Below are 23927 nucleotides of genomic sequence, written 5' to 3' on the forward strand. Positions count from 1 at the left end.
CACAGCCGTGACCTCCACCAGAAACGGCCACGTACTGCAACCGCTCAAATGAGGAAAATAAAAGCTTCTTTTCACTATTTCGCACAACCAAAACTGGCCAAATTGTGAACTTGTTCCAGCATTGAGCTGCAGTTTCCATTTGAGCCACTAGAATGCAACACTTGCCAAGCAAATGGCTGCAGTACGTTATTATTCCAGCTTGACCCTTACAGCCCTGGAGTGTCTCACTGGTCTCTACCCTTTTTTTTTTTTAAATATATAGATGACACAAACTAAAGTTAGCAGTTAGAGAATGGTCTGCTATGGCAGTAGATCTAGGGGTTAGGGTCTTTTACATCCGAACAGTATTACAATCAAATCTCCATCACATCTTGGTCGTATTAATATGCAAAAAAAAACACCACCTTCAGATAGATTTGATGTGTGAGTGTTGTTATTATTATTATTTTTTACACTTGTTTAAGACGGCCTATATTTACAGGGTGGACATTATGTACCGCGCCGTCTTAAAAACACACACACATACACGACTGATGAGTGACCAGTCAACCTAGAGATAGCGGGGCAGTCGCCCCTCGCTGAGTATTAAGTTGTGCTGCTCGCGGATGCGCACGAAAGACTCCGTGCGCTCCAGGATTGGTGAGGTGAGCCGAGGATGTAAAATGTGACACAGACACAGAGGTGTGTGTGTGTGCGTGATGTTTGACACGAGACTGCATGAGGTGCAATAGAGAGAGAGAGATTTACAATTGGTGCCTGACATTCAGTGCCCACATTCACTCTGTTCACATTCAGTGCAACTTCATCGGGGTAAATATGCAGTAGTCAATCATATATACGTTTAACTAATTAGTCATGGCTCAAAGCACCTGATGAGCATTCTCAGTAATTAGGCGATCAAGTTTAAAATGGTCTAAAATAAAACCGTACGCCCCCCCAGAGCTCCGCTCACGTTACTCGTGTCATAATGCTTTCAAATTAAAATAATAACAATAAAGAAAAGGGGTCAACTGATTGTTCGGAGAAGTGCTCGGGTTGTGGCTGGTCCAAGCTTTGGCTGCAAAGACAAAAATGTGCGAGGTCGTGGCTGTCCTGTCCACTCCCCCCGTGCTCACAGTGCAATTGGTTATTCCATGCCGTTCCGCAGCATCTGATTGGCCGCGATGAGCATGACGCTGATGATGAACGCCATGGCGAAGGCGCAGATCAGGCTTTTCCTGACGCACGTCTGCCGGTTCTTCTTCTTAGGATGGACTGGGAGGAGTCAAAGAGAAACAACAGGACATTTATTTGGCATTTTTGATGATCAGTTCACTTCAATGTCAAAATAAAAAAAAGCCTCAAACTCAAAGTGAACTTCTAGTCTGGTCCAGTTAAAACAAATCAGGAAAAATGAATGGTTTACTGATAATCCCTCATGAAATATTTAGGATGACATTGCACACCCTTTCAAAGTAAAAGTGACACAAAAATAAAGTGTAATTAACAAAACAGACAAGCTTAATAGACAAGCTTATGTATCATCAAACGTTGAATTTAATAATTTCAAAATAAGAGTATGGGCCCCAGGACAGAGATCCCTGCTCTGAAGCCTCCAAAACCTGTTCAAATGCTCATTAAATGCATCTAATCTAATGAGCCAATGACATGACAGTATAAAGGCACGTAGACGTGGTCAAGACAACCTGCTGACGTTTCAAAACGAACATCAGAACGGGAAAAGCAAGTGATTAAAGTGACGGCGCCTGAAGCCCCATTTCAGAAACTAATGATCTGCCAGAATTTCCACGTCTCCAGAGTTTGGAGAGAATTGTTCAAAAAGAGTAAAGAGAATGGCCTGGCTGTTTCGAAATAATTGAAAGGTAAAAGAAAAAAATAAAGCCCACCAAGGTGTGGAGAATCTCTGAATGCAGAGCACGTCAAGCCTCAAAGCAGATGGGCTACAGCAACAGAAGAGGCACCGGGAGCCTCTTTACGAGGTGTCCTGTGTACCTAATAAACTGGCACGGGAGCGTAGCTCCTTTAAATGCCCATCACATCGGCGATAACCTCTGTTTTTACTCGCGTTTTCGGTCACACAGCAACTCCTTCTTTGGCTTTCGTTATGAAATAACTCTGTGTGAATCATGTTTGGCTGCAGCAGGTGTGACGACGGACTTAAACCGTTTAAATATACACAACGCTAAATAAGACAAACAGAGATTACTGTGGTTTTGTACAAGCTTCAGGAACATCTGTTATCCGAAAGCAAGATTATAGTGTGTTCTGAAGAATTATTGATGAATGACAAACTTCTTTTTTTTACCTCAGAAACATTCACGTTTGCTGCACTTCACTGTCTATACTGAGTGGACGGATCATTTAGCCAGTATCTTTTGTAGTCGCCATGTTTTTGTACCTTATTTCTGTGAGGTACAAGATAAATTAAAGTGTCTTCACTCTTAAAAAGAATGAATACAGAGAGAGGTACAAATTGGCTGAGGACCTGAGGTGAAACTATTGTTCTGTTACCTATTTGTTCGGAGCCTTTTTCCCCCAAAGAGATTATCTCTGGAGATATATATAAAAAAAAAATACGAGGGGTAAAGAAAGGAACCAACAGTTTCCTCCTTGTGGTTCCTTTGTCTGAGTTTGTTCCAATCTCACACGACATCAATACATCACGTCAGAGCTTTGAGTCTCAGGGTTTAAGTGGAACAGTGAACACTGCTGATGTCCCATTGCTGAAGAGGAGGAGGAAGAAGAAGAAGATCGAAGCAGGCGTGAAAACAGGGAAGTGGAGGGGGAAAGCGGATAAATGTCTAGATTACAAGTGAGGCTCGAGAAACCTCTTCATCTTCTCCTTGGACGATTTCCTCACATTGGCTATTGTTCTTTTTTTCCTTCTTCTCACTCCCTCTGCATCATGCTGCTCCCTCTGTGCCACGCCAGCAGTTCCCCTGATCACTTTCTTTAGCTTCACTGTCCCTACGTTTCTCAGCGTCCTCCCCATCTGTCTCGCTTTAGTGCTCGCGGACGTTGAAGGCCAGCACTCAGTGGATTCATTTGGACGTTTGCACGTTTTCCATCACGTTGGATCCGTGTCTGCTTTTGTGTTTCTAAATCAAGCCATCAATCCTTTCCGTTCCTGCTTTGACCCTTAAAGAAATGAAGGCACTGATTTGACATGAATAATCTGCTTTCCTACCATGTGACCTTTCTGTCAAGATTCACCCTGCAGATGAAAAGCTCTGTGGTGGACGTTCACAATGAAGGAACAGGTTAATCATTAAGGATTTCACCTTGAAATCTGAAGTGAGTTATTTTCAGAGTGCATGTAAAAGTATAAAGCATCGTCGCCCTCAGGGATAGATCATTTTCCCCCCATATTCTGAATAAACAGAGACATTAGAATGGATCTATTTCTCGGTGCTGTATTACTCCCACCTCTTCTCATTTTAGGAAATTAGAGCATTTTACCGCTGATGCTTTATAGTATCGAGGTTATTTTCACACCAACGTGGGTTTGAAAGTTTGACGCTATATAATATTGTGTTATAAAAGTCAGCTCAACGTATTTCATGATGGAGTGTGTGTATACTGTGGCTCAATAACTAAGTGGAGGTGCATTGTTCTTCTTCTTTTTAACACACACACAAAAAAGAGGCCACTTTAGCCTTAAAGGAAGGCTTTGTTACTTTCCAAAGCCAGGTTATTTGCTTCCTTGCAGGCAGTTATAAAGCTCAATACAACTCCCAATAACTGTTCCCCAGACGAAACCGGTGCCAAGTTGCTTTCACTATCTTTTATAGGGTCGCTAACAAACGGAACGATTAAATCCTGACAGACTGGTTGGTTGGTGTCTATCATGTCTGCATGTTTGTACCTGAAAGCTCCAGTGCATAACATTTATTATTTGCTCATGAAAATAAATTGAATTCAGTACCCACGAGGATGTTTGTATACGTGTGTAATTGCTTTAAAATATAAGCTAGTTTGGTTTTTAACTAAGCTGCACCACACCAGAGGATAATTGACCAGATTTCGGCCCCCGATCTGGCCCTTCACACGATCTGATTTTAGGCTGATTTGGACAGATTATCTCTTCAAATGATCAATGAACAGACAAGATTTTAATCAGCGTCTCCCCAATTTCAAATCAGTAAGTATTAAACATTCTTTTATGGAGAGCTGCAACTTGTACAAGTTGATGACTTCATCCGCAGTTTCTTTATGTGTTTCTCAGCACAAAACCTCGACTATAAACCCCCCGTTTGTAGTCCATCACGTTAAATCAAGTTTCTGTGAGATCCCACCTCCCTGGAATCGTTTGATTAAACTCCAAGTGTGTGGTCCTGGTCGAGTCTTTGCTTTCTCAGGATTAAAACATTTGAAAATCAAAGTTTGTTGTGTCTGTGGTCTCCCACGTTTTAAAATCAAGTCAGATTTGAAAATCCTCTCGCTTGTGTGTGTGTGGGGGGGAAAGGCATTAAAATAAGCCATTTATATGAAATTTAGGCACCGGCTTTGTGGAGGACTTTTTGCAATTTGAAGCGGATGCAGCTTACTATGCAAATGAGGGAAAAAACAACATCCTTTTGCGCACATGGAGGCAGTGGAAAAGTTAAATATTGGTTGACGTCGCTCAATTAGTTTACACTGGACGTTTGAAGAATCTGCGGGTACAAATTAAGTGACTCAAACCTTAACCCGAACTGCGCGGACTAATCGATCCATTGATTCTCTGAGACGGCGAGAAATGCCAACGGCGAGTGAATTTGTTTTGGAAAGCAATTTGAGGTCGAGCCCTGCTCTCTGTTTATATGCTCAGGTAGCTGCCTCTTGGCAGAGGCTCAGTATTTTGCACGTGGATATGAGAGTAGTATTGATCTAGCTTTAAGCATAAAGGCAAATAAAATTAAAGTCCAATTGTGATGTTTTGGAGTCATTGTTTTTGTGTTGAGCTTCCTCACCTCCCTCATACTCAGGACAGTTCCCTGAGTTTTCGTTGAGGCTCTCCTCCTCTGTGATGATGATGTTCTCGATGTCCTTCATCGTCAGGTGGTCCCGGAAGGCGTGGAACAGCACCTGCTTCAGCTCATCCAGAGACAGCTGCTGCATGTCAAACTGTGGGGGGGGGGGCACATAAAACCATCAATGCGGGGGACGAACATGAATAAAAAGATATGAATGAGGTGCAAAATGTACGAGTAGTACAAATGTGGACGTGAACGAGCGCTGTGAAGGATGGAGAATATGTGAGGCAGGAGAAGCAGCAGTTGAAATGTAATGGTATCATGTTTGCCTGGTAATTGCTGGTGCTATTTTGGGATGCCTGAATCAGTAAGCATACCTGTGTGTGTGCGGAATGATAAGGTTGAATATAAGCAATATTGTTCAGTGGTTACTGGACTCTCTGATGTTTGTCGTTTAAATTGATTTTACGAAGCCGCATGCCCTTCTCAAACATCACATCTTCTCTGGCCGTCCAAAAGATCCGTCTACGATTTACAGACAGTACAAAAGCTCGGTTTAACACAACAGACGGACATAGTGAGGCTGACGAGGCAAAGGGCGGTCAGTCGACGGAGAGACGAAATGAGCTGCCGCAAAGACGAGAACGCTATGGTGAGGACAGAGCAGACTAAAAGGGACACAGATGGAGAAGACAGAACTGGCAGACAATCGAGTGGGACATAAAAGAGTTGCGATGGCGAAGAGGAGATGCTCATTTCAGCGATCTTGATTGCGCTTGATCGCTTAATGTAAGCAGCGTTAAACAACTGGTAATAAAAACAGATTACTAGAGCTTAAATTGCGCTATCACTAAAACTAGGGAACAAGGTGTTGGTTGCTAACTTAAAGCTGCAGTGTGTAACTCTGTTGATGTTTTCTGCTGCATCTGAAAATGGGCTCTGCATGTCAAGCAATACTATCAGTGTCGGTGGAAGAGCAGGAAGGGGAGTAAAGATTCATCCTTTAACAGTAGATATGACTTTTTTGTGTTTGCTGTTTCCTCTGTCTTTCTTGACACTGAACAAATGACTTCCTGTGTGCAGCAAAGAGAACGCTGCCAGGCACCACAAGATCTCAAACACTGCCGCTGAGAAACACTGAGAGTCCTGATGAGCGGATGCCAAGAGTTGTACGAGAACATTGACGCTAGTGTCACATTTGTGAAATACTGAAGCTTAATCCGTAAGTAGATGATGAGCTTAGCTCGGCATGAATTAAACATCGAGGACGGGCTGCGGCTGCCTCTGTCTCATAGTATTTCAATCAGAACGGAGGAGGATCATGAGCTCAGCGGCAGGATGAGCCGGACTTGGGTCGTCGCCGTGTCACTGACGGGCGACCGGCGAAAAGCACAGAATCACTCTGCAGAAATGAAACCTGGAAGTCAATTATTAAACTGATGAGTTGGAGGGAGGTGGATTATTTTCCACTTTTGGACAGAGCCAGCCTTCCTGTTTGCAGTCAGTGGTATATTTACTGAATTGCAAGATCACCATATTTCCACTTAAATTCTTATATGCCAGTTATTTAGGCATAAAGTATTGGTATTGGGGAGAAAAAAGTGATTAAACTGAGGTCGTGTTTTGGCACAAACATAAAATGCTTGATTTATCCTTCACTGTCATATCAGATATCAACAAAACGAGTGGAATAAAAACACATTTACACGTACAAACACGTATTTTGTGTCAACACAATACTCGGCCTCCTCCTTATATACAGTATTGTTCACGGGTGTCTGCGCGGTGATGTGCGGCAATAAAATCATTTGTGATTCCGATCTAACCGTTCATGCTGCTTCTCCATGTGATTGATACTGTAATTATGCACACATGCGAGCACACACACACACACACACACACACACACACACACACACACACACACACACACACACACACACACACACACACACACACACACACACACACACACACACACACACACACACACACACACACAGAACCCACATCATTTCAGTGAATAGAAGAGTTTTTTCTGTCTCTGCCTATTCTTATTCTCACTCACACACAGACGGTGAGAGAGAAACAGTGAAGAACATGGAACAAATATCATTCAACATTTCTGACATCTCCTTATTTCTTTAAAATGTAGATCAAACTGATCTACATCTTTTTGTTTTTACTGAAATGACAGCACAATACAAACACACACACACACACACTGTCAGATCTGGCTTGCAAGACATACATCACAAACTCATTTACTGTTACAGTTTACAGACAACGCATTTTTAATGTGTATTTTTCCAGGTGTAGACAGTTATTAACTGATCTGACTTCCACTTCATTATAATGCTTTGTATATGGAAATAGGTTTGTGTTACTATTTTCAAACCACACTGAAACACAAAATCAAAATACACGACTTGCAAATGATCGGAATTTTGTTTGCTCCGACTCTTTTGCGTTCTCTTGCGCTCCCTCACTTGTTCTTTGTGCCGTGGTTCCTTGTTTGCGATTCTGACCGTGAAAAAGGTTTGTCCGATCATTGCTACCAAAAAGTGTATTTTCAAACAAATAAAATACAATATTTCTGAATGATTCAATCTGATATTGTATATGCAATTTGTGTGCATTTTGATTCTGTGGTTCGTTTTGGTTTGCTGCTTCAAAAGCGTTGCTTGCGTCGTGATTGCTTCGCTTCTATTGACACAAGTGCAAACTGTTTATGAATGTATCAACACATTTTTCCCAGCTGTTTGATGTATTGTTCACACAATGTTCAACTATAAAAAAAAAGACAGCATATTACCATAATGCAATTGACTTCAAATTAATACGGTGAAACGAATGTATTCGACAACTGCTCAGAGTTGTGCGACCTTGTGTGCCACTCCGGGGCAGACAAACACAAAGTGGCAGCAGCAGTTAGAGGCACCCATGCGTCGTGATTTCTGCTCTCCTCGCCACAAATATCTCTGCTCTCAATGGTAGCAGGGAAATGGAAAAAAGAAAGTAAGGAGAGAAACAACTCCTTACTCTCCAGCCGCGGGACCGACAGTATGACAGCTCGGGGCAGGAACATTGTACATTCCTCATGTTCCTGTCTGTCTGAGTATGTGCTGGATGGTGTGTGTGTGTGTGTGTGTGTGTGTGTGTGTGTGTGTGTGTGTGTGTGTGTGTGTGTGTGTGTGTGTCTACCTGTTACCAACCAACAGAAAAGAATTCTCCTCCTGTCTCTCAAGGACATCCACACAAACACACATAATGGGAAGATAATGACTCGAGAGCTTGCCTTCTATCGAGTTAACTTAAACATGAGATGTGTGTGTGTGTGCGCAGTGACCAGTGACATAGTGAAAGAGCCAGGACGCATCAATCAGGCAAAGAGCTGCCTCTGCACGTCCTCCCCGTCTAATCCTGCCTGCTCTCATATAGCTCAGGCTGGTTTCGCTCGTCGACCACCTGCTGTGTCTCCTGACCCTTTACTAAAAGTTCACCCCAAGTGACAGACCTGAAAGTGCTGTTTTCTACACTCAGCACTTTGACTTTTTTTCTCTCTTTTTCTCCCATTTCTCTGTCAGACTGTCAGAAAGTGTCAAGGTGACACGTTCAAAATCAAGTGAAGCATCTGTCGCTCTCTCTGTTGGGAAGCCACACTTGTGCCAGACAATGACAAAAATGGTTTACATGCATGAGGATGCAACTTTTTTCAACTATTAAAAACATCACGTTAATCTGTATAACTGTAAAGGCCTCGGCTACACTGAGTGTTTCTGGTCACGCTCGGTCTCTCACAGAGATTTCAGCACAGTACTTTCCTATAACCAACAGAGTAGCACAGTACGGCAAATTCTGCAAATGAGAAGTTACTGCAGGGGTAAACTGGCAAACTGCAGGGAGAACATAAGTCTGGTGCATCAGCTTATGTGTGCATCACACTGTGGCACAGGACATGGCAGACGTGGAACTACACTGTTCAGACTTAAGCAGCTTGACCCTTTAATACCTACGCCCCTAAATGCTTATTTTAACCAGAAAAGTAATTTTTGACAATTTTTGCAGAATAACTTTTAATATGTGGCGTTATTTCCCCCCAACTCTCTCCTCTCTGGCAACAACAAAGATGTTGATTTGCGGCTTCCTGCAAAAGCTAGAGTGAAATTACCATAATAACCACAACATTGGCTTTCACATGCAACTTCTCAGCTCTCATAAACCCTTGGATTTTTTCCAATATCACAAACTGTTGCATAATTACTGTTATGCAAAGTGTGCATGAACGTGCCATTGGCGATACAATAACACCTGAAGACATTGGTGTTTTCCCACATGTGACCAGAGGCTCACCTGCTCATTATCCATCCCAGTGAACCCACAGAACACACACACGTGTGAAACTGCAGGTGGAAAAGTGTTCTCCTCAAACAAACACTGCAGCTGCTGCAGCCTGAGCACAAATGAATAATAGATTGATTCAATCCACAGAAACTGAATCAGTCGCAGGAGTTTGGATGACAACTGCTAAAAATACATTTGGTGAATCTGAAGAAAAGGACAAGGCACCGCGTGACTGTCCCGGTCAGTTTTGACACTCCAGAGTTAAAATAATTGCACCCATGGTGGCGTGCGGCGGATGAAACCTTCCACCAAATGCTCAGTCATTATGTAACAGACACGGAGACGCTGGTGCTTTCTCCTACATTTAGCATTACTGCTCATGAGCGTGAACACTGCAGACTGTGTTCAAAAACTGTCTCAGCAGATGTAGACGGCAGCGATAAGTCTGTCACAGGCCGACTCCTTCATTCTGCTGCCGTCACCTGTCGTCTTCCACTCTCTGTTTCCACTGACGGCCACACTGACAGGTGGTCAAGCTCAGAAGAAACTGACAGCTGTATAAAAACTCTGCTGAAGAACTGTGATTCAAAAAAAAGTGTCCAGGTGTCTCTGTAACATGATTACATGTCCAAGTGTCTTGTTAACATGTTTACATGTCCAAGGGTTTTATTATGTTTACATGTCCAAGTGTCTCACTGATATGTTTACATGTCCAAGTGTCTTGTTAACATGTTTACATGTCCAAGTGTCTCGTTCACATGTTTTCACGACCAAGTGTCTTACTGATATGTTTACATGTCCAAGTGTCTCTTTAACATGTCCAAGTGTCTTGTTAACATGTTTACATGTCCAAGTGTCTTGTTTACATGTTAAAATGTCTGATTGTCTTCTTAACATGTTTAAGCGTCTTGTTAACATGTCCAAGTGTCTTTTTAACATGTCCTAGTGTCTCTTAGCATGTCCAAGTATCTTATTTATGTTTATATGTCCAAGTTTCTTATTTATGTTTGCATGTCCAAGTGTCTTGTTTACAAGTCCAATTGTCTTCTTAACATGTCCAAGTGTCTTTTTAACATGTTAACATGTCCAGTGTCTTGTTAACATGTCCTTGTGTCTTGTTTACGTGTCCTTGTGTCTTGTTAACGTGTCCAAGTGTCTTGTTAACGCGTCCAAGTGTCATGTTTAAATGTCCAAATGTCTTGTTAACATGTTAACATGTCTTGTTTAAAAGTCCAAGTGTCTTCTTAACATGTCCTAGTGTCTTGTTAACATGTCCAAGTGTCTTGTTAACATGTTAACATGTCCAAGTGTCATGTTTAAATGTCCAAATGTCTTGTTAACAGGTCCAAGTGTCTTGTTAACATGTTAACATATCTTGTTTACAAGTCGAAGTGTCTTGTTAACATGTCCTAGTGTCTTCTTAACATGTCCAAGTGTCTTCTTAACATGTCCAAGTGTCTTGTTAACATGTTTACAAGTCCAAGTGTCTTATTTATATGTTTACATGTCCAAGTGTCTTATTTATATGTTTACATGTCTCAGTGTCCCGTTAACATGTCCAAGTGTCTTGTTAACATGTTCACAAGTCCAAGTGTCTTATTTATATGTTTACATGTCTCAGTGTCTCGTTAACATGTCCAAGTGTCTTATTTATGTTTGCATGTTCAAGTGTCTTGTTAACATGTCCTAGTGTCTTGTTAACATGTCCTAGTGTCTTGTTAACATGTGCTAGTGTCTTGTTAACATGTCCTAGTGTCTTGTTAACATGTCCTAGTGTATTGTTAACATGTGCTAGTGTCTTGTTAACATGTCCAAGTGTCTTGTTAAGATGTCCTAGTGTCTTGTTAACATGTCCAACAACTGTCAAGACTCTGCACCTCTTGTTTGCAGTAGTTCTTCAGTCTTGTCCATGTCTTGCAGACTCTGAATATGAGCTGAAAGCTGCTATATTTAGGCAGGACACTTTAATTAAAAAAGAAGAAGAAGACTGAGTGTCAGCAGAAACGCTGTGACTTAAGTAAGGAGCTCTTCAGAAGCTTGATATCTGATTCTCCCCCGGGCTTCGCTCTGTGAACGTGGTGAAGTGGAAAATAAACAAGAAAACAGAAAATGTTTCTCAGATATTTCAGTGTGCACTGAAAGATACAGAGGCAGAGACGACAATCTATTCAAAGGGAAATGTAAGTACACAAAGAAAAAACAATGCCAACACAGGCGTCCTCGGTGAAGTCAATCATCATACGTCTCACTGTGTGTGAGGACATTACCTGGAATGAGTCATTATGGCCCAACCCAATGCATCTCCTCCTCTTCCATCACTCTCTATTTCCCTCTCTCTGTGAGGTATGTAACGTACACTCACACACACAGAACACTGTCCTTACAGTCCACACACACACATGCTTCCTCCCACCATTTCACCCCCTCCTCTTCCCCTTCCTTCATATTTTTCTTTTACTCTGTGCTTTGATTTCCCACTTGCTCTCTCATCTCCCTTACCCTCCCCATATCTCTCATTCAATGTTTGAATTCCTCCTGTTTTTCTTGGTCCGTCTCTTTCTCTTTGTGCGAGGTGGACACTTTAAATCACCCACGAGGAGATGCACACAGTCTGCGACCTTCATGAATCAATCTCTTGTACCTCTTCTTTCTACTCGTCTCCTTTGTGGTTTTCACTTATATTCCTGTATCTCTATGTGGGGCACATGTCCCATCCTGCCCCCCCCCCTCCCCAACTCCACCACAATTCTATCCCCCTCATATTGTCCACCTCTATTCTTTATTCGATTCTCTCATCTCTTTCAGTCTTGCCACCTGGCACACTGAGTCTATCTCTCTGCCATGGAGACAAAGTGCCCCCTATATCACCCCCCCAACAAAAAAAGAAAATGTGTTATCTGTGTCACACAAATCCAGAAAGGAAACATCTTCTTTCCAGTAATTGCACTTCTTTTCTAGCGTGTGAACCCGATTTCTGGGTATTTCCCTAAATGCATAATGAGAATGTTAGATGAAGACTGCATCTATGTAAATGTGGCCCCGTTTGTTTTTATAACTTGAATAACTTTAACACACATGCACACACATGCATGCATTTGCATAGCATTCATAGTGCAGCTTTTAGTATTAAAAGAGCCATTTTTGTCCCTTCTCCACCCAAATAAACTGTTGACATTTGATTATTGTCGGGTTCTGGGACATTTTCAGTAACGCATTTAAGGATGTGATGCATATTTTAGTGGATGGAATGTTAAACCTCTTTCATCTGTCGCCTTGATGCCTGTTCACGTTGAAAGAAATGATGGAATACATAAATAAAATAAAGATAAACATGTTTTTTGTCAAAGCTACGGGGAACCATTGCAGAGGCATTGAAGAGCCGCAGGTTGCAGACCCCTGCCCGTACCCTAACCTTAACCATCACAACTAAGTGCTTTACCCTGACCCTAAAACCTGGTCTTATCCCTGAAAAAAAGCAATTTTTAGGGGTGTCAGAATATAAGGACCAGCCAAAATGTCAGCCTAAACCTAATTATAACTAACTCTAACCCTAAAACCAGTACTTAATCCTCAAAAAGCCATTTAAAGTCGTGTGGACCGGCCAAAGTGTCCTCACAAGGTCAAAATGCTTGGTTTGTTTGACAGTTGGTCGACACAGCTTCTTTAAGACATGAACACAGTTATTTGAGTGAGGACTGCATTGACTTCCATTCATTTGGACAGCCTAAACATTAACAAGCATCATCCGTAACCTGTTAATGGCTAACCCTAAAAAGGTAACAAATAAACTCACACACACCTATTCATGTCAGTGAGTCACCCTCTAAATGATTCTCCTCTCATTTGACTGAAAGGAGGCAGAGAACAGCTTCCTGAGGATTGTCACCCTGTTCAACCAGCTGTCCTCATATGCAGTGTGTGTCTCCTCCACCTCTACATGCATTAACAAACACACACACACAGACACACACACACACACACACACACACACACACACACACACACACACACACACACACACACACACACACACACACACACACACCCCCACACACACACACGCTCAAATCTCTGCACTTTTCATTACTATCTTTCCTAAGAGGAACAAAAGACTCCGAGAGCAGCAAATTTTCTATCTGGAACAATTTGAGGGAAAACAAGAGCAAGCACCACATTCAAAAGCATGCAGATGAGGTGCAGCTTTAATCACCACTGAGCCCAGTGTGGACACACGGAAGGAAGCTCAGACTTTCCCCATAAAGTGATGCATTCCTGCAAAATCGTTATTATGGTAATAGGTTCTGCACCACTGTGAGAAAATAAACACAAAAATGTGAGGAAACAAAGCAACAGACTTGAATTGAGCAGGTCTCTATTCCTTCTAGGCCCAACATTGAAAGAAAATATAGGCTCAGTTTTTGACAGAGAACAAAAGAAGGAGGGGGGGTTGAACATGTGTGTGTGCACTAAAGTAAGTGTTTGCCAGTGCTGAGTCCCTGCAGACAATTTGGATGTGCTTAAAAGGAACCAAGGCTCACTCTCACTGCTGAAACGAGAGCAAAGTATGACGCGTTTATAAGGAATTGATAAACGCTGAAAACTATGAAGAATGTGATTGATTTTTTTTTTTGGCCAGCTGGAAGGACACGACATTGTGTCTCACCTGCCAGAAGATGTTGTCAATGGTGTTGCCCAGAAAGCCTTCTCTGTTGTCGGACGAGAGCAGCTTTGGCCCAAGTATTGTCATAAACTCCTCAAAATCCACCTGGCCGTCCCCTACACACACACACACACACACAGACACAGAGAGACGGAGACAGACAGGGGCAAAAGAAGATCATAGGAGACACTCAGAGAGGGAAAGGAAGGTTCACAGACTGGAGCTAATGCATTTTATGTGAACATTCATTTGTCTGCAGAAGCAAACACTGCCACACGGAGACGGATCGACAGATGGATGTGCCCTCATCCATGACAGCCACCCAAGCATCATGACCACCGATCAACACAGGTGTGTGTGTGTGTGATGATTGTTTTGGGCGCATTTAAATTCAAAGGCAACAACTTGTAAGACTCTGTATTTACGCGGTTCGACAGCTGCAGAGAAGGCAATCAACAGTCCAAGTGAACATCTACACACAAAAACTTTTCTTCTTCCATTTAAAGCATAGATTTTAATCTGTATGGTCAGAATTGAGATTGCCAACATCATATCTAATGTTCCTTTAATTGTTTGCCAGATTAAGAGCACATTAAAGGGCATTATCGTGAGTGTTTGTATCTGTGGCGAGAAAACATTTTGTGTTTTATGGATCTGCAGAAGTTCCCTGATTGTGGAAACCAAATCAGCAAGCTCATGATAATGTTTATTATGCATTTTAAACAGCAGTTTTAGAGCACTTTTCATCCATCTTAAATCAGGTGAGACCAAAACAGGATGTGTGTAACACAACGACGCACAAAGAGTCACGAGCGAGACGTCGTCCGACTCAAGAATCAAACCAAACTATGTCGAACTGTAGATACTGTAAGGGCTAGTATTCTACTTCTATATCTTAGTAAGCACCTAGTTAATGGTGAATATGTGTTCCCTTATCTAACCTAATCATTGCAACCTGACTGCAGTTTCAGTATCTGAAGAAAACGCCACAGATCTGCGGGTGATAATTTCTTAAGAATGTATTATTGAGTACTGTGGCACATTCAATTGTTCTAGCGTCCGTCCTTCTGAGATTTATTAACAGTGACACTGATGTGATAGAAAAACACGCCGTCTCCCCTAAGAGCAAATGACAGCGCTGCTCTGAGACGGACAGAGCGCTCATGAAGGCAAAAGAAAAAATGATTTCTATCTTCAGCGCTGAAAGATTGACTGAGTGGTCAACGAGAGACTTCGATTATAAGCGAGTCCTCTGGGAATTTACAAGCAGGGTTAGAGTTGAAGGAGCAGGAGAGGGCAGATTCTCTTTATTGCCTGAAGTTTGTTTTTGACAATTGACCAGACGCTGCTCTTAAATCAGTTTAGAAACATTCTGGGGTTAATATTTTAACCCTTTAACGCCGAGCGTATCGCAAATGAAGCATTTGCATTACCGTAATTACACTCTAGTTTGTGCTATCGGAAAAACTCAACTCAAACCAACGTTTCTGAAAGCTGTGTGGTTATTACGGTCATTTCAGCCGCGCTGTTGCAGGAAGCTGGCGAATCAGCATCTTTGTTGCCAGAGAGGAAAGATTTGGAAAAACGCCCGCACAATTTTGTTGCCTGTTTTTGGACACAGGCAAAACAAAATCTAACAAATGCTATTTTAAATGTTGTTTTTCATCATTTTAAATTGTTATTACGCTATTTTAACATGCAGTAAATTGTAAATTGGTACTTTTATGGTTAAAGTAAGCTAGAAAAAGCTTGAGGCTTAGGTGTTAAAGGGTTCAAGAGAACACACAAAAAGAATAGATTCTTGTGTTTTTGGCATCAGTATCTTACAATTATATCACGCTTACACGTATTCTGATATAGACACAACAGCTGTACAGAAACACAACACATCTTTAATGTACAGTATAAACCAACAGCCACACACTTGGCTGTTTTTTCACGTGTGATCTCAGTGCATGCACCCAAGTGTGTGTCCGTATGTAGCGCCTCACCGTCCATGTCCAGTCTCTGCATGATAATGGCCAGCTCCACTTCACTGGGCATGTAACCGAGGGAGCGCATGGCCATGCCCAGCTCCTGTTTGGAGATGAATCCATTCCCGTCGCGATCCAGAACACGGAAAGCCTCGCGAATCTCTGCACGACAAAAAAGAAACACACGTGTTGATGTAAGTCCACATGTTTTATTTTCATCCCGTTTCATTTCAATTGTCTTTGACACAATCAGACGCCTCTTTAGTCTACTCAGATAAACATATCAGTTCTTTTTTATTTATTTTTTTCGATTAAAAACCATTAAAAACCCAAGGCTGGGACTTAATTGACTGAGGGACTTGTCTCTACCCTGTATATGTTTGCTTAAGTGGTCCACTTCTCATTTTAATAATTTCTTTTAAATTTCATTCATATTTCAGATGCTGGGACCGGCTCATTATATTTGGTAAGTTATGCAGAAATGTCTTTTAATATGCACTCTAAGTGCAATAAATCTGCCTCGTAATTATGATTAGTTGTTTGTTTAAATATCTGACAGTATGTTTAATCCTCGCGTTTTCCTGTAATTGAATTGTAAATTAATTAATTAATTAAAATTAAAAATTATTACACGACTGGCATTCATTTTTTTAAGCAAAAACACCAGCAGGAGTAGTTTGTTTCTTACAGTTAAAATGAATTGCTCTCACATTGTTCTTTTTGCAGTTGTGTGAATAATGGTTGTATTCCCAGGATTACTGTTCCCCAGGAGCAAAGGCAGGAGATGTAAGAATAGTGTCAGAAAACCTCTTACGGGGGAAGTTGAGGTAGGTGATTTTTATGACGTGTTTTCACTCCCACTTTCTTATGTTCAGGCTTTTTTTTCCCCCCTTCACTCATCACCACAATCCTTCTCTGACCCTGCAGCAACAACACTCAATATATTTAATATCAACAGCTAATTAATAATTAAGGAGGTCACTTGTCAGGATTTCACCACCTGTAAAGAGTTTGACCTCTTTGTCACACACTAATTGTAAACGTTTTCAGACGCAAAAACAACTCTGGAAAAACCCACAGGCTTTTCGCGCTTCAAGCAACAAACAATATGCAGCATTTAGAAGCTAAAGGGACACGTACTGTATTCCTCAGCAGGTGCTAGAGAACACATGCATGAATGCAGTGTTGATCCAAATCTGTTGGGCAAATGTGTAAATTCTCAGATGTCTCCTGTGTCAACAGGTTGTTGCTCGACTACATTTAGGAGGTGAATATGCTATCACGTGCGGATCACTGAATTTGGTGTAGCAGGAGGAGGAGGACACACAACTGTGGAGGCAGTGCATGATCCTCTGCGGCAACCCCTAAATGGAGGAGCCGAAAGTAGAAGAAGAAGATTAGGGTTCCATATAAGCCTATTAAATGTATTTTATGCTTCACAAAGGCCACCATTTTGTGACATTATGTTTCTACAGAAGCTGGAATGGACAAACCAGCATTGCACCGTGTATTTTTATGTAGTCTCACCATTAGATGTCACTAATTCTTACACATTGGACCGAGTCAATTTGGTAAAGACACAGCAGTAACAGTACATTTCTGTGATGGAGATTTGATCAGTGATGAGTTAAGTTTAAATATTTTATTGAAGACAGCCCAGATCCCAGGAGAACTGAACACTGAGACATCATCACAGATTCTGTTAGTAAGCCTTGAGATAATATATCCGGTCCAGATGCCTGACGTCTTGGTATCTAGTGAAGGAACCTTGAAATGCGCCTATAGTGTGTGTCTTTTTCTAAAGTTATGGCCTGGTTATAAGAATATGTGTGTAATTAAACTTAAAGTTGGCAGAAGATTAAAATGTTCTCTCATAGTTTCCACAGATAACAACCCTGAGAAAAGCATTGTGAAAGCAAAGGCTTAAGGGGGATCAATATCACTGCGGCTATTTTCTTTTTTTTATATTACAAACAGTTTAAACGGTCTAATATAAATAGTATTTCAGCTTTAATGCAGACTAACGCAGCAGTTTCAGTGTGTCACATACACACACTCTGGTCTGAATTATGGGATTCATTTGGAGCCGGTGTTGTTTTGATATATAGGGACGCCATAGTAGGTCAAATACTCACAATATTGGAAGACAACGACAAACAACCAACCTGCTGTCGAGGTTTCAGAACGCTGTTGATTTTTAACGAGCTGTAACCACAAACCTCGACTATTTCTGTCTCGCGTCTTTGTCCCTGGGCCTCGTAAAAAAATGTAATCTTCAAATGTAAACAGCGAGCGTTCAGATGGTGTCGGGGAGATGGACTAATCCATGAGATGAGATTAATGATTAACAGATTTCAGTCAGGTCTGTTGATGCTGCTGGAAGGTGCTTCCCCTCCCCCCCCCCCCTGCCCCCAGTGCAGATAACAAACCTCCCCATTAAATGGAAGTGCTACAACCTTCCTCTCAGGCAAATCAAGGTGAGGGTGAGCTCCCTCAGTGCCCCCCCTCTCTCTCTTGCTCTCCTTGTTTGTACTACATCTTTATATTACTTATGGCACCTTCCAAACCCCGAGGACCTCGTCCCAATCTCTCCGCGCAGCACAATCACCAGCAGCATTGCCAGGAGCGTTTCCGACTCTCTCCTCCCACACACAAAAAGGCTTCCTCCTAACTTGAAATTGGCATCTGTTTGTGCAACAGAATCACTCAAACCTCCGAGAACCATAACAACTACTCAATCACTGCTTAATTACCCGTCAGTCAATCTGAACTGAGGCGTAAATTGATGGAGGTGAAGGTTTTGGGGTTGGAGGGAGGGAGGCGATTGAATGTGTTGACTTGACAGCCAGAGACAAAGAGCCTTTATTATTTGACACGTAATTGTTGCCATTTTTTTTCTGGACTTTTACACTTCGGGGGATGAGAGACGCGTCGCTTTGGCTGGGATTCAACTGAAACGCGACCGTGAAAAGAGTAATAGCCGACTAAATGGTGGAATTTAAATCACAATTTCCGCAAGACTAATCATTTCCCTTACTAAAACAATTAATTTTACATGACGTTCAACTCTCTTTTCCCTCCTCTCAGGCTCGTCATTAATATTCTCGTCAAGACGCACCGCTCCTTCCTTTGCTCGGTGTAATAAGTCCCCGTCTGATCTGCCTTCCACGCTTGACTCTGCCCTGTAAAGTTGTGCGAGAGCTACTTGTGACCTGGTTCATGAGCCATGCACAGAAATGTGGGCGAGATCGTGAAACAATTTAACAATAAATAGCATTTAAGGTGAAGGTTAAGGCAACTTTGTTCATCCTCTGCATTTCACCCATCATCAACTAGGAACAGTGGGCACCACCCGGGGACCAAAAGGTTAACCAATTATCATTACCTAATGATTAAAACACAAATCAATAACTATTATGCTTGTCTGAGTATGAATGGACCTTTTGGGCGAGGGAGCATCAGGGAAATTAGTGCACAACTCTCCGTGGACAGGAAAGTCATGATTCGTGTTAAGTGACCTTAAAGATTAGTTACTGGTTATTTAATCATTAATGATGGGTTGATGATTGCCAAATGATTAGTTAACCCTTTCGAGGATACTCTTTTGTGAAGTATCACTGAATTTGATGAACATAAATCCAGATACTGAGAGCAGAGTTTTCTGTTACGATCCGGCGACGAGTGACTGCAGGACCAGGAAATAAGAATAAGAAGGAGGCTGAGCTGATGAGTGAATTGGGAGCAGGTGTGCTCCTGCCACAGGTGAGCTGATTGCATGCCGGAGGTGGAAGCATGAGAGGAAGGAGGGCGGGGCATGACGATCTGATTCTAACGATTCAGTACATGGAAAATAACTGCTTTACAAGTAGTTTGGGTGCATCAGTTTCATGCAGCTGTGCTGTGATGACCCCACCCATGGTGAGGAGGTGCTATATTGTAATGGAAAAAAACAAAAACCAACCATGCACAGAGCCCAAAGTTCACTCATCGCTCCCAGTCTAAGCCAGTAAAAATCCCCCATGGCTGATAACCGTAGAGCTGAGCGCCGTGCTCACGGCCTTCTTTTCTCATTCATTCATGAAATAAAGTGAGAATAAGAGGCAGCTGGACTGCAGGTGAGTGTGTGGCCTTGCAAAACAAAGTGAAACGTATTTGTATGCAGCTCAGCCGTAAAGAGTACATTTTCAATAGGGTATGAATGATCTGGTTGCTGATTTATTACTGTGCTAAGCTCCCCTCTTTCTCTCTCAGTGTGTGTGTGTGTGCCCTTTGCTGTGTGAGACTTTTTTATTACAAAGTCAGCCCCATGGGACTGTACATGTTCACACAGTGACTGATGAAACAGCCTCTTAGAGAAGAGGGTAGTGGCAGTCCAACACTGGGGTGATTAACTAGCCGTCGTTCTCCGCTAACAGATGATCTAAGAAGAACCTTCAGCATCTGAAGTGGGATTAGGAGTTTTCAAACGCTGACAGCAAACACTGTGGAGGATTTTTTTTTCTTCCTTTTTTTTTACCCCCACGTCAATTCCATCAATTGCGTTGGATACGTATCTCGATTATGACTCATCCTTGGATTCCGGAGCCTTAGAGTCCAAACTCAATTTATGTAATAGCTTTACATGCGGTTCAAGCTACTTTAACCTTCGCGCTGCCCTTGACGAAACACAAACAAGTGGACTAAACACTGATGAGACGCTTCAGTCAGTCAGTCAGAGACGCTGCTCTGCATTCAGTTGACTGCAGCAAAACGTTTCAGAGAACTGGGTTGAGTTGTGCACCAGGGACAGTGGATTAAAAGATTTACTCTAAAAAGTATTTCATAGCAAAGCCCGTTTGAGGAAAAGTACAATAGCCACACGTATAAACACAACACGGAGCCTCAATCGGAAACACACTCTCATGTGCTCACTCTTCTTCCTCTTTCACACTAACCATCCATCTTCTAGCGCTTTATCCTCCGCATGAGACTCGCAGGGGGAGCTGTGCCAATCTCAGCTAACACAGGGCAAAAGGTGGGGTAATAAGTCCCTGGACAGATGGCCGGTACATCACAGGGCAACATAGAGACAAACAATCATCCACTCTGACACCTACGGTCAATTTAGAGTTTGCCTAACCCCCAAATCTGCATGTTTTTGGACTGTGGGAGAGAAGCCACACAAACTGGCAATGATGTGGAAGTCTTTGTTTGACATTAAGTCATAGGATACTGACTCAAATCACTGGACGTAAAAAAAGATCTCAATGTAAAAAGCCAACATAAAAAACGCTGTTCAACTTTATTTCACCGTATTATTTCATTTTATCACGTTAACAACAACATTATTCAGTACTAATACTGAAAGTAATAAAGTGAAGACAAACTGTTGTGGTCTGTGTCTGAGCTGCAGTATACTGTCGCTCATAAACCCCCTGTCTCCTTCTCCTACTTACTTTACTTATTACTATTCCGCCTCTGTTAGGCGTTCGTGAACAGAAACAATATTTCCACGCTGTGTCCTTCGTCTGAAAATGGTGCGCTGTGAAGAAAAACTATCAGACCCGAGGGAGCGTTTGTGTGCACACTGACAGTGCAGGGACGGGAGGGGTCAAGAAGCATTTGTCCCTGTGTAGAAACTTTTTGTGGGAACTTCTTTGTGTCTCCAGTCCTGCTCCAACCTGTTTGCAGCTGTTTCACTTTATTTCCCCCGTCTGTCTTGACACAAAACAAATGACTTCCTGTGTGCAGTGCAGGAAAGTCACCCAGTGACACAAGATCTAAAAACTGCTACTTTGAGAAACACCGAGAGAATTGTGTGGAATCATTTGGCAACGATTTTAAATAAAACAGTCATTTGTTGTTGTTGTTTGGGAGGAAGGTGGAGACACAACATCCATCTTTATAAACGTATGCAAAAGCAGAAGAAAACTGAAATAACAAAACACTAAAAGGTCACATTTGAACCAGAAAAAGTGTGTTTACTCAGGGTGGATTTGGTGACATATCGCTGTCCTTCCTCATGTAATGCGATAATCTGTAAGCCATTGATATATTAATTAACAAATTAAGGTGCTCTAAAGTAAGCCTCTGCCATTTTAACTCATCGGACATCACTACTTGATGTCTCCTCTCGGGTGGACGTTACCTGTCTGAGGAAGAGGGAGTTTAGAGCGGGATAATGTCGGAGAAAACTACCTGTACTTTTAATTTTTCCGGCACACATTTCGTTTTCTTCAGTCAGCAATGCAATCAGCTCAGCTGCGGCAGGAGAACACCTGCACCCAATTCACTCATCAGCTCAGCCTTCTTCATATTCCCTGGTCCTGCAGTTACTCATTGTCTAATTTATTTCATCCATAATCCTTTTGGGTTCATATGAAGTGTATTTATTTCTGGAAGGTTGTATTTGAGACAGCCTTTTCTTTCATTCATAATAAATGTTTTTAATTTGTTTTTGTTTATAATGTGTGACATATTGCAAGTTAAATATAACATATATATATATATATATATATATAATATAATATTTTTTAATTTTCCTCATGTTTTTCTGCAGATTGACCAAAGTCTCATGAAGGTTATTTATTATAATTTATGTTATGTTCATGTGTGTTTTTCGTCCGTTGTCTATTTAATTCTTACCTAAGTGCACAACAACCTCAGCAGTAAGATGCACATTTTGCACTTCTGTTATGCAAAATGTGCATCATACTGCTGAGGTTGTTGTGCTTGTTGTGTTTGATGTCAGGGATGTTTGCTCATCTGTCCTAATGCATTTTTAAAATGGCATCTTTTACTGGGTTTTTATGGCGCAATAATTTATTATTATGACCTTTTTGAATCTTGCACCTGGCAAGTACTCCATATTACAAGGAAACTAAACGAATAAAAACTAAAGAAAAACTAAGCATTTACAAAAAATATAAATGAACAAATCCGCTCATTTTAAAAACAAAAAGTCAAAACTAATGAAAAATCCAGCAAGTATAACCTTGGTTTCCCACCCACACGTCTGTGTGCTGTGATGCAAGTTTACAACAAACTTGGTCACGACTATTACGAGGGTTAGGGCTACATTAAAGATTAAAGTGATAACCTTTAAGCTAAGTATAGGCCAGTGCAGCAAACATTAACAATTGTGTTCCATAATTTACATGGAAATACATGAAAGCGCTCCCTGCTTCCCTTTTCGGACATACAGTATTTATTGAGAGGCTTCAACGTTGATCCAAGCTCACATTATTGGAATGAGAGTGGCAGCCATGTTGTAATAAGCTGCAATTTCCCTGTAACAACACTGCTGCGGTGTCATAATGAATCAATTTAAAAGAGTGATGATATAGGATAAGACAGGAAATAAGTCATAAATCTGCAAAATAATCTACATTCAGTGTAGTGCTGGGTGGTGGTGGTTTGAAAGCGTGAATTAACACATTTTCACGCTCTGTCCAGTGTATTTGATTTCTCCTCAGGCACTGATGGATTGTTTTCATTTCCAAATATCCATAATGACGAGATGGAAAAACATCAGAACTCGAGATAACTGAAGAATTATTGCTAACGACCTCCGCGTCCCCTCATCACTCACCTCCCAGCTCCTCTGTGGAGATGCTGGTGAGCTGGAAGGATTCCCTGTCCTCTGTCAGGGAGTTGCTCAGGTAGTTGTCTGGATAGAGCAGGCCCGCCCTCACATGGTGGAATGGCATCTTCTCCCTGCAGAACACACACACACAAAAACTTAAATCCATACCGTTATGTAGAAAACCCACTGGCGGTGGTTACGGTTAAATATCCAGGTTAGGGTTAGTGGATTGGATTCGGGGCAGCTGCTCTGAGCATCTTAAATGCAGAAATGCGATGGTATGTGATGCTCTTGGAATGAGAAGATGAGGAAAAATAGGAGTATGAACATAGACAATATACATATATAATCATATGATGTTGCCTCCTGGTTTGAAAAGTAAATAAAAAATGGTTTAAATGGCCGTCTTTGGGACAATGAGCCTACAAAACA

The 23927-nt window shown here is 41.7% G+C and overlaps 2 protein-coding genes across 2 annotated transcripts in view; one reads left to right on the forward strand and one right to left on the reverse strand.

Annotated features, from left to right (window-relative positions):
- LOC310943323 (claudin-4-like) overlaps positions 1 to 23927 on the forward strand; it is a gene marked incomplete at its 3' end in the record, with an annotated part of 222219 nt that overhangs the window by 130106 nt on the left and 68186 nt on the right. The window lies entirely within an intron of this gene.
- caln2 (calneuron 2) lies at positions 1127 to 23640 on the reverse strand (the record flags this gene model as incomplete). Its single annotated transcript, XM_083908878.1, has 5 exons — positions 23502 to 23640; positions 15950 to 16093; positions 13962 to 14074; positions 4953 to 5106; positions 1127 to 1254 (listed from the first exon to the last, which is right to left on the reverse strand). The coding sequence occupies exons 1-5, from the start codon at positions 23617 to 23619 to the stop codon at positions 1127 to 1129; spliced, it is 657 nt and encodes a 218-aa protein (XP_083765004.1). The 5' UTR covers positions 23620 to 23640.

Source organism: Microchirus variegatus (genome assembly GCF_963457635.1).
Source record: "Microchirus variegatus genome assembly, chromosome: 2".
NCBI classification, from domain to species: domain Eukaryota; kingdom Metazoa; phylum Chordata; class Actinopteri; order Pleuronectiformes; family Soleidae; genus Microchirus; species Microchirus variegatus.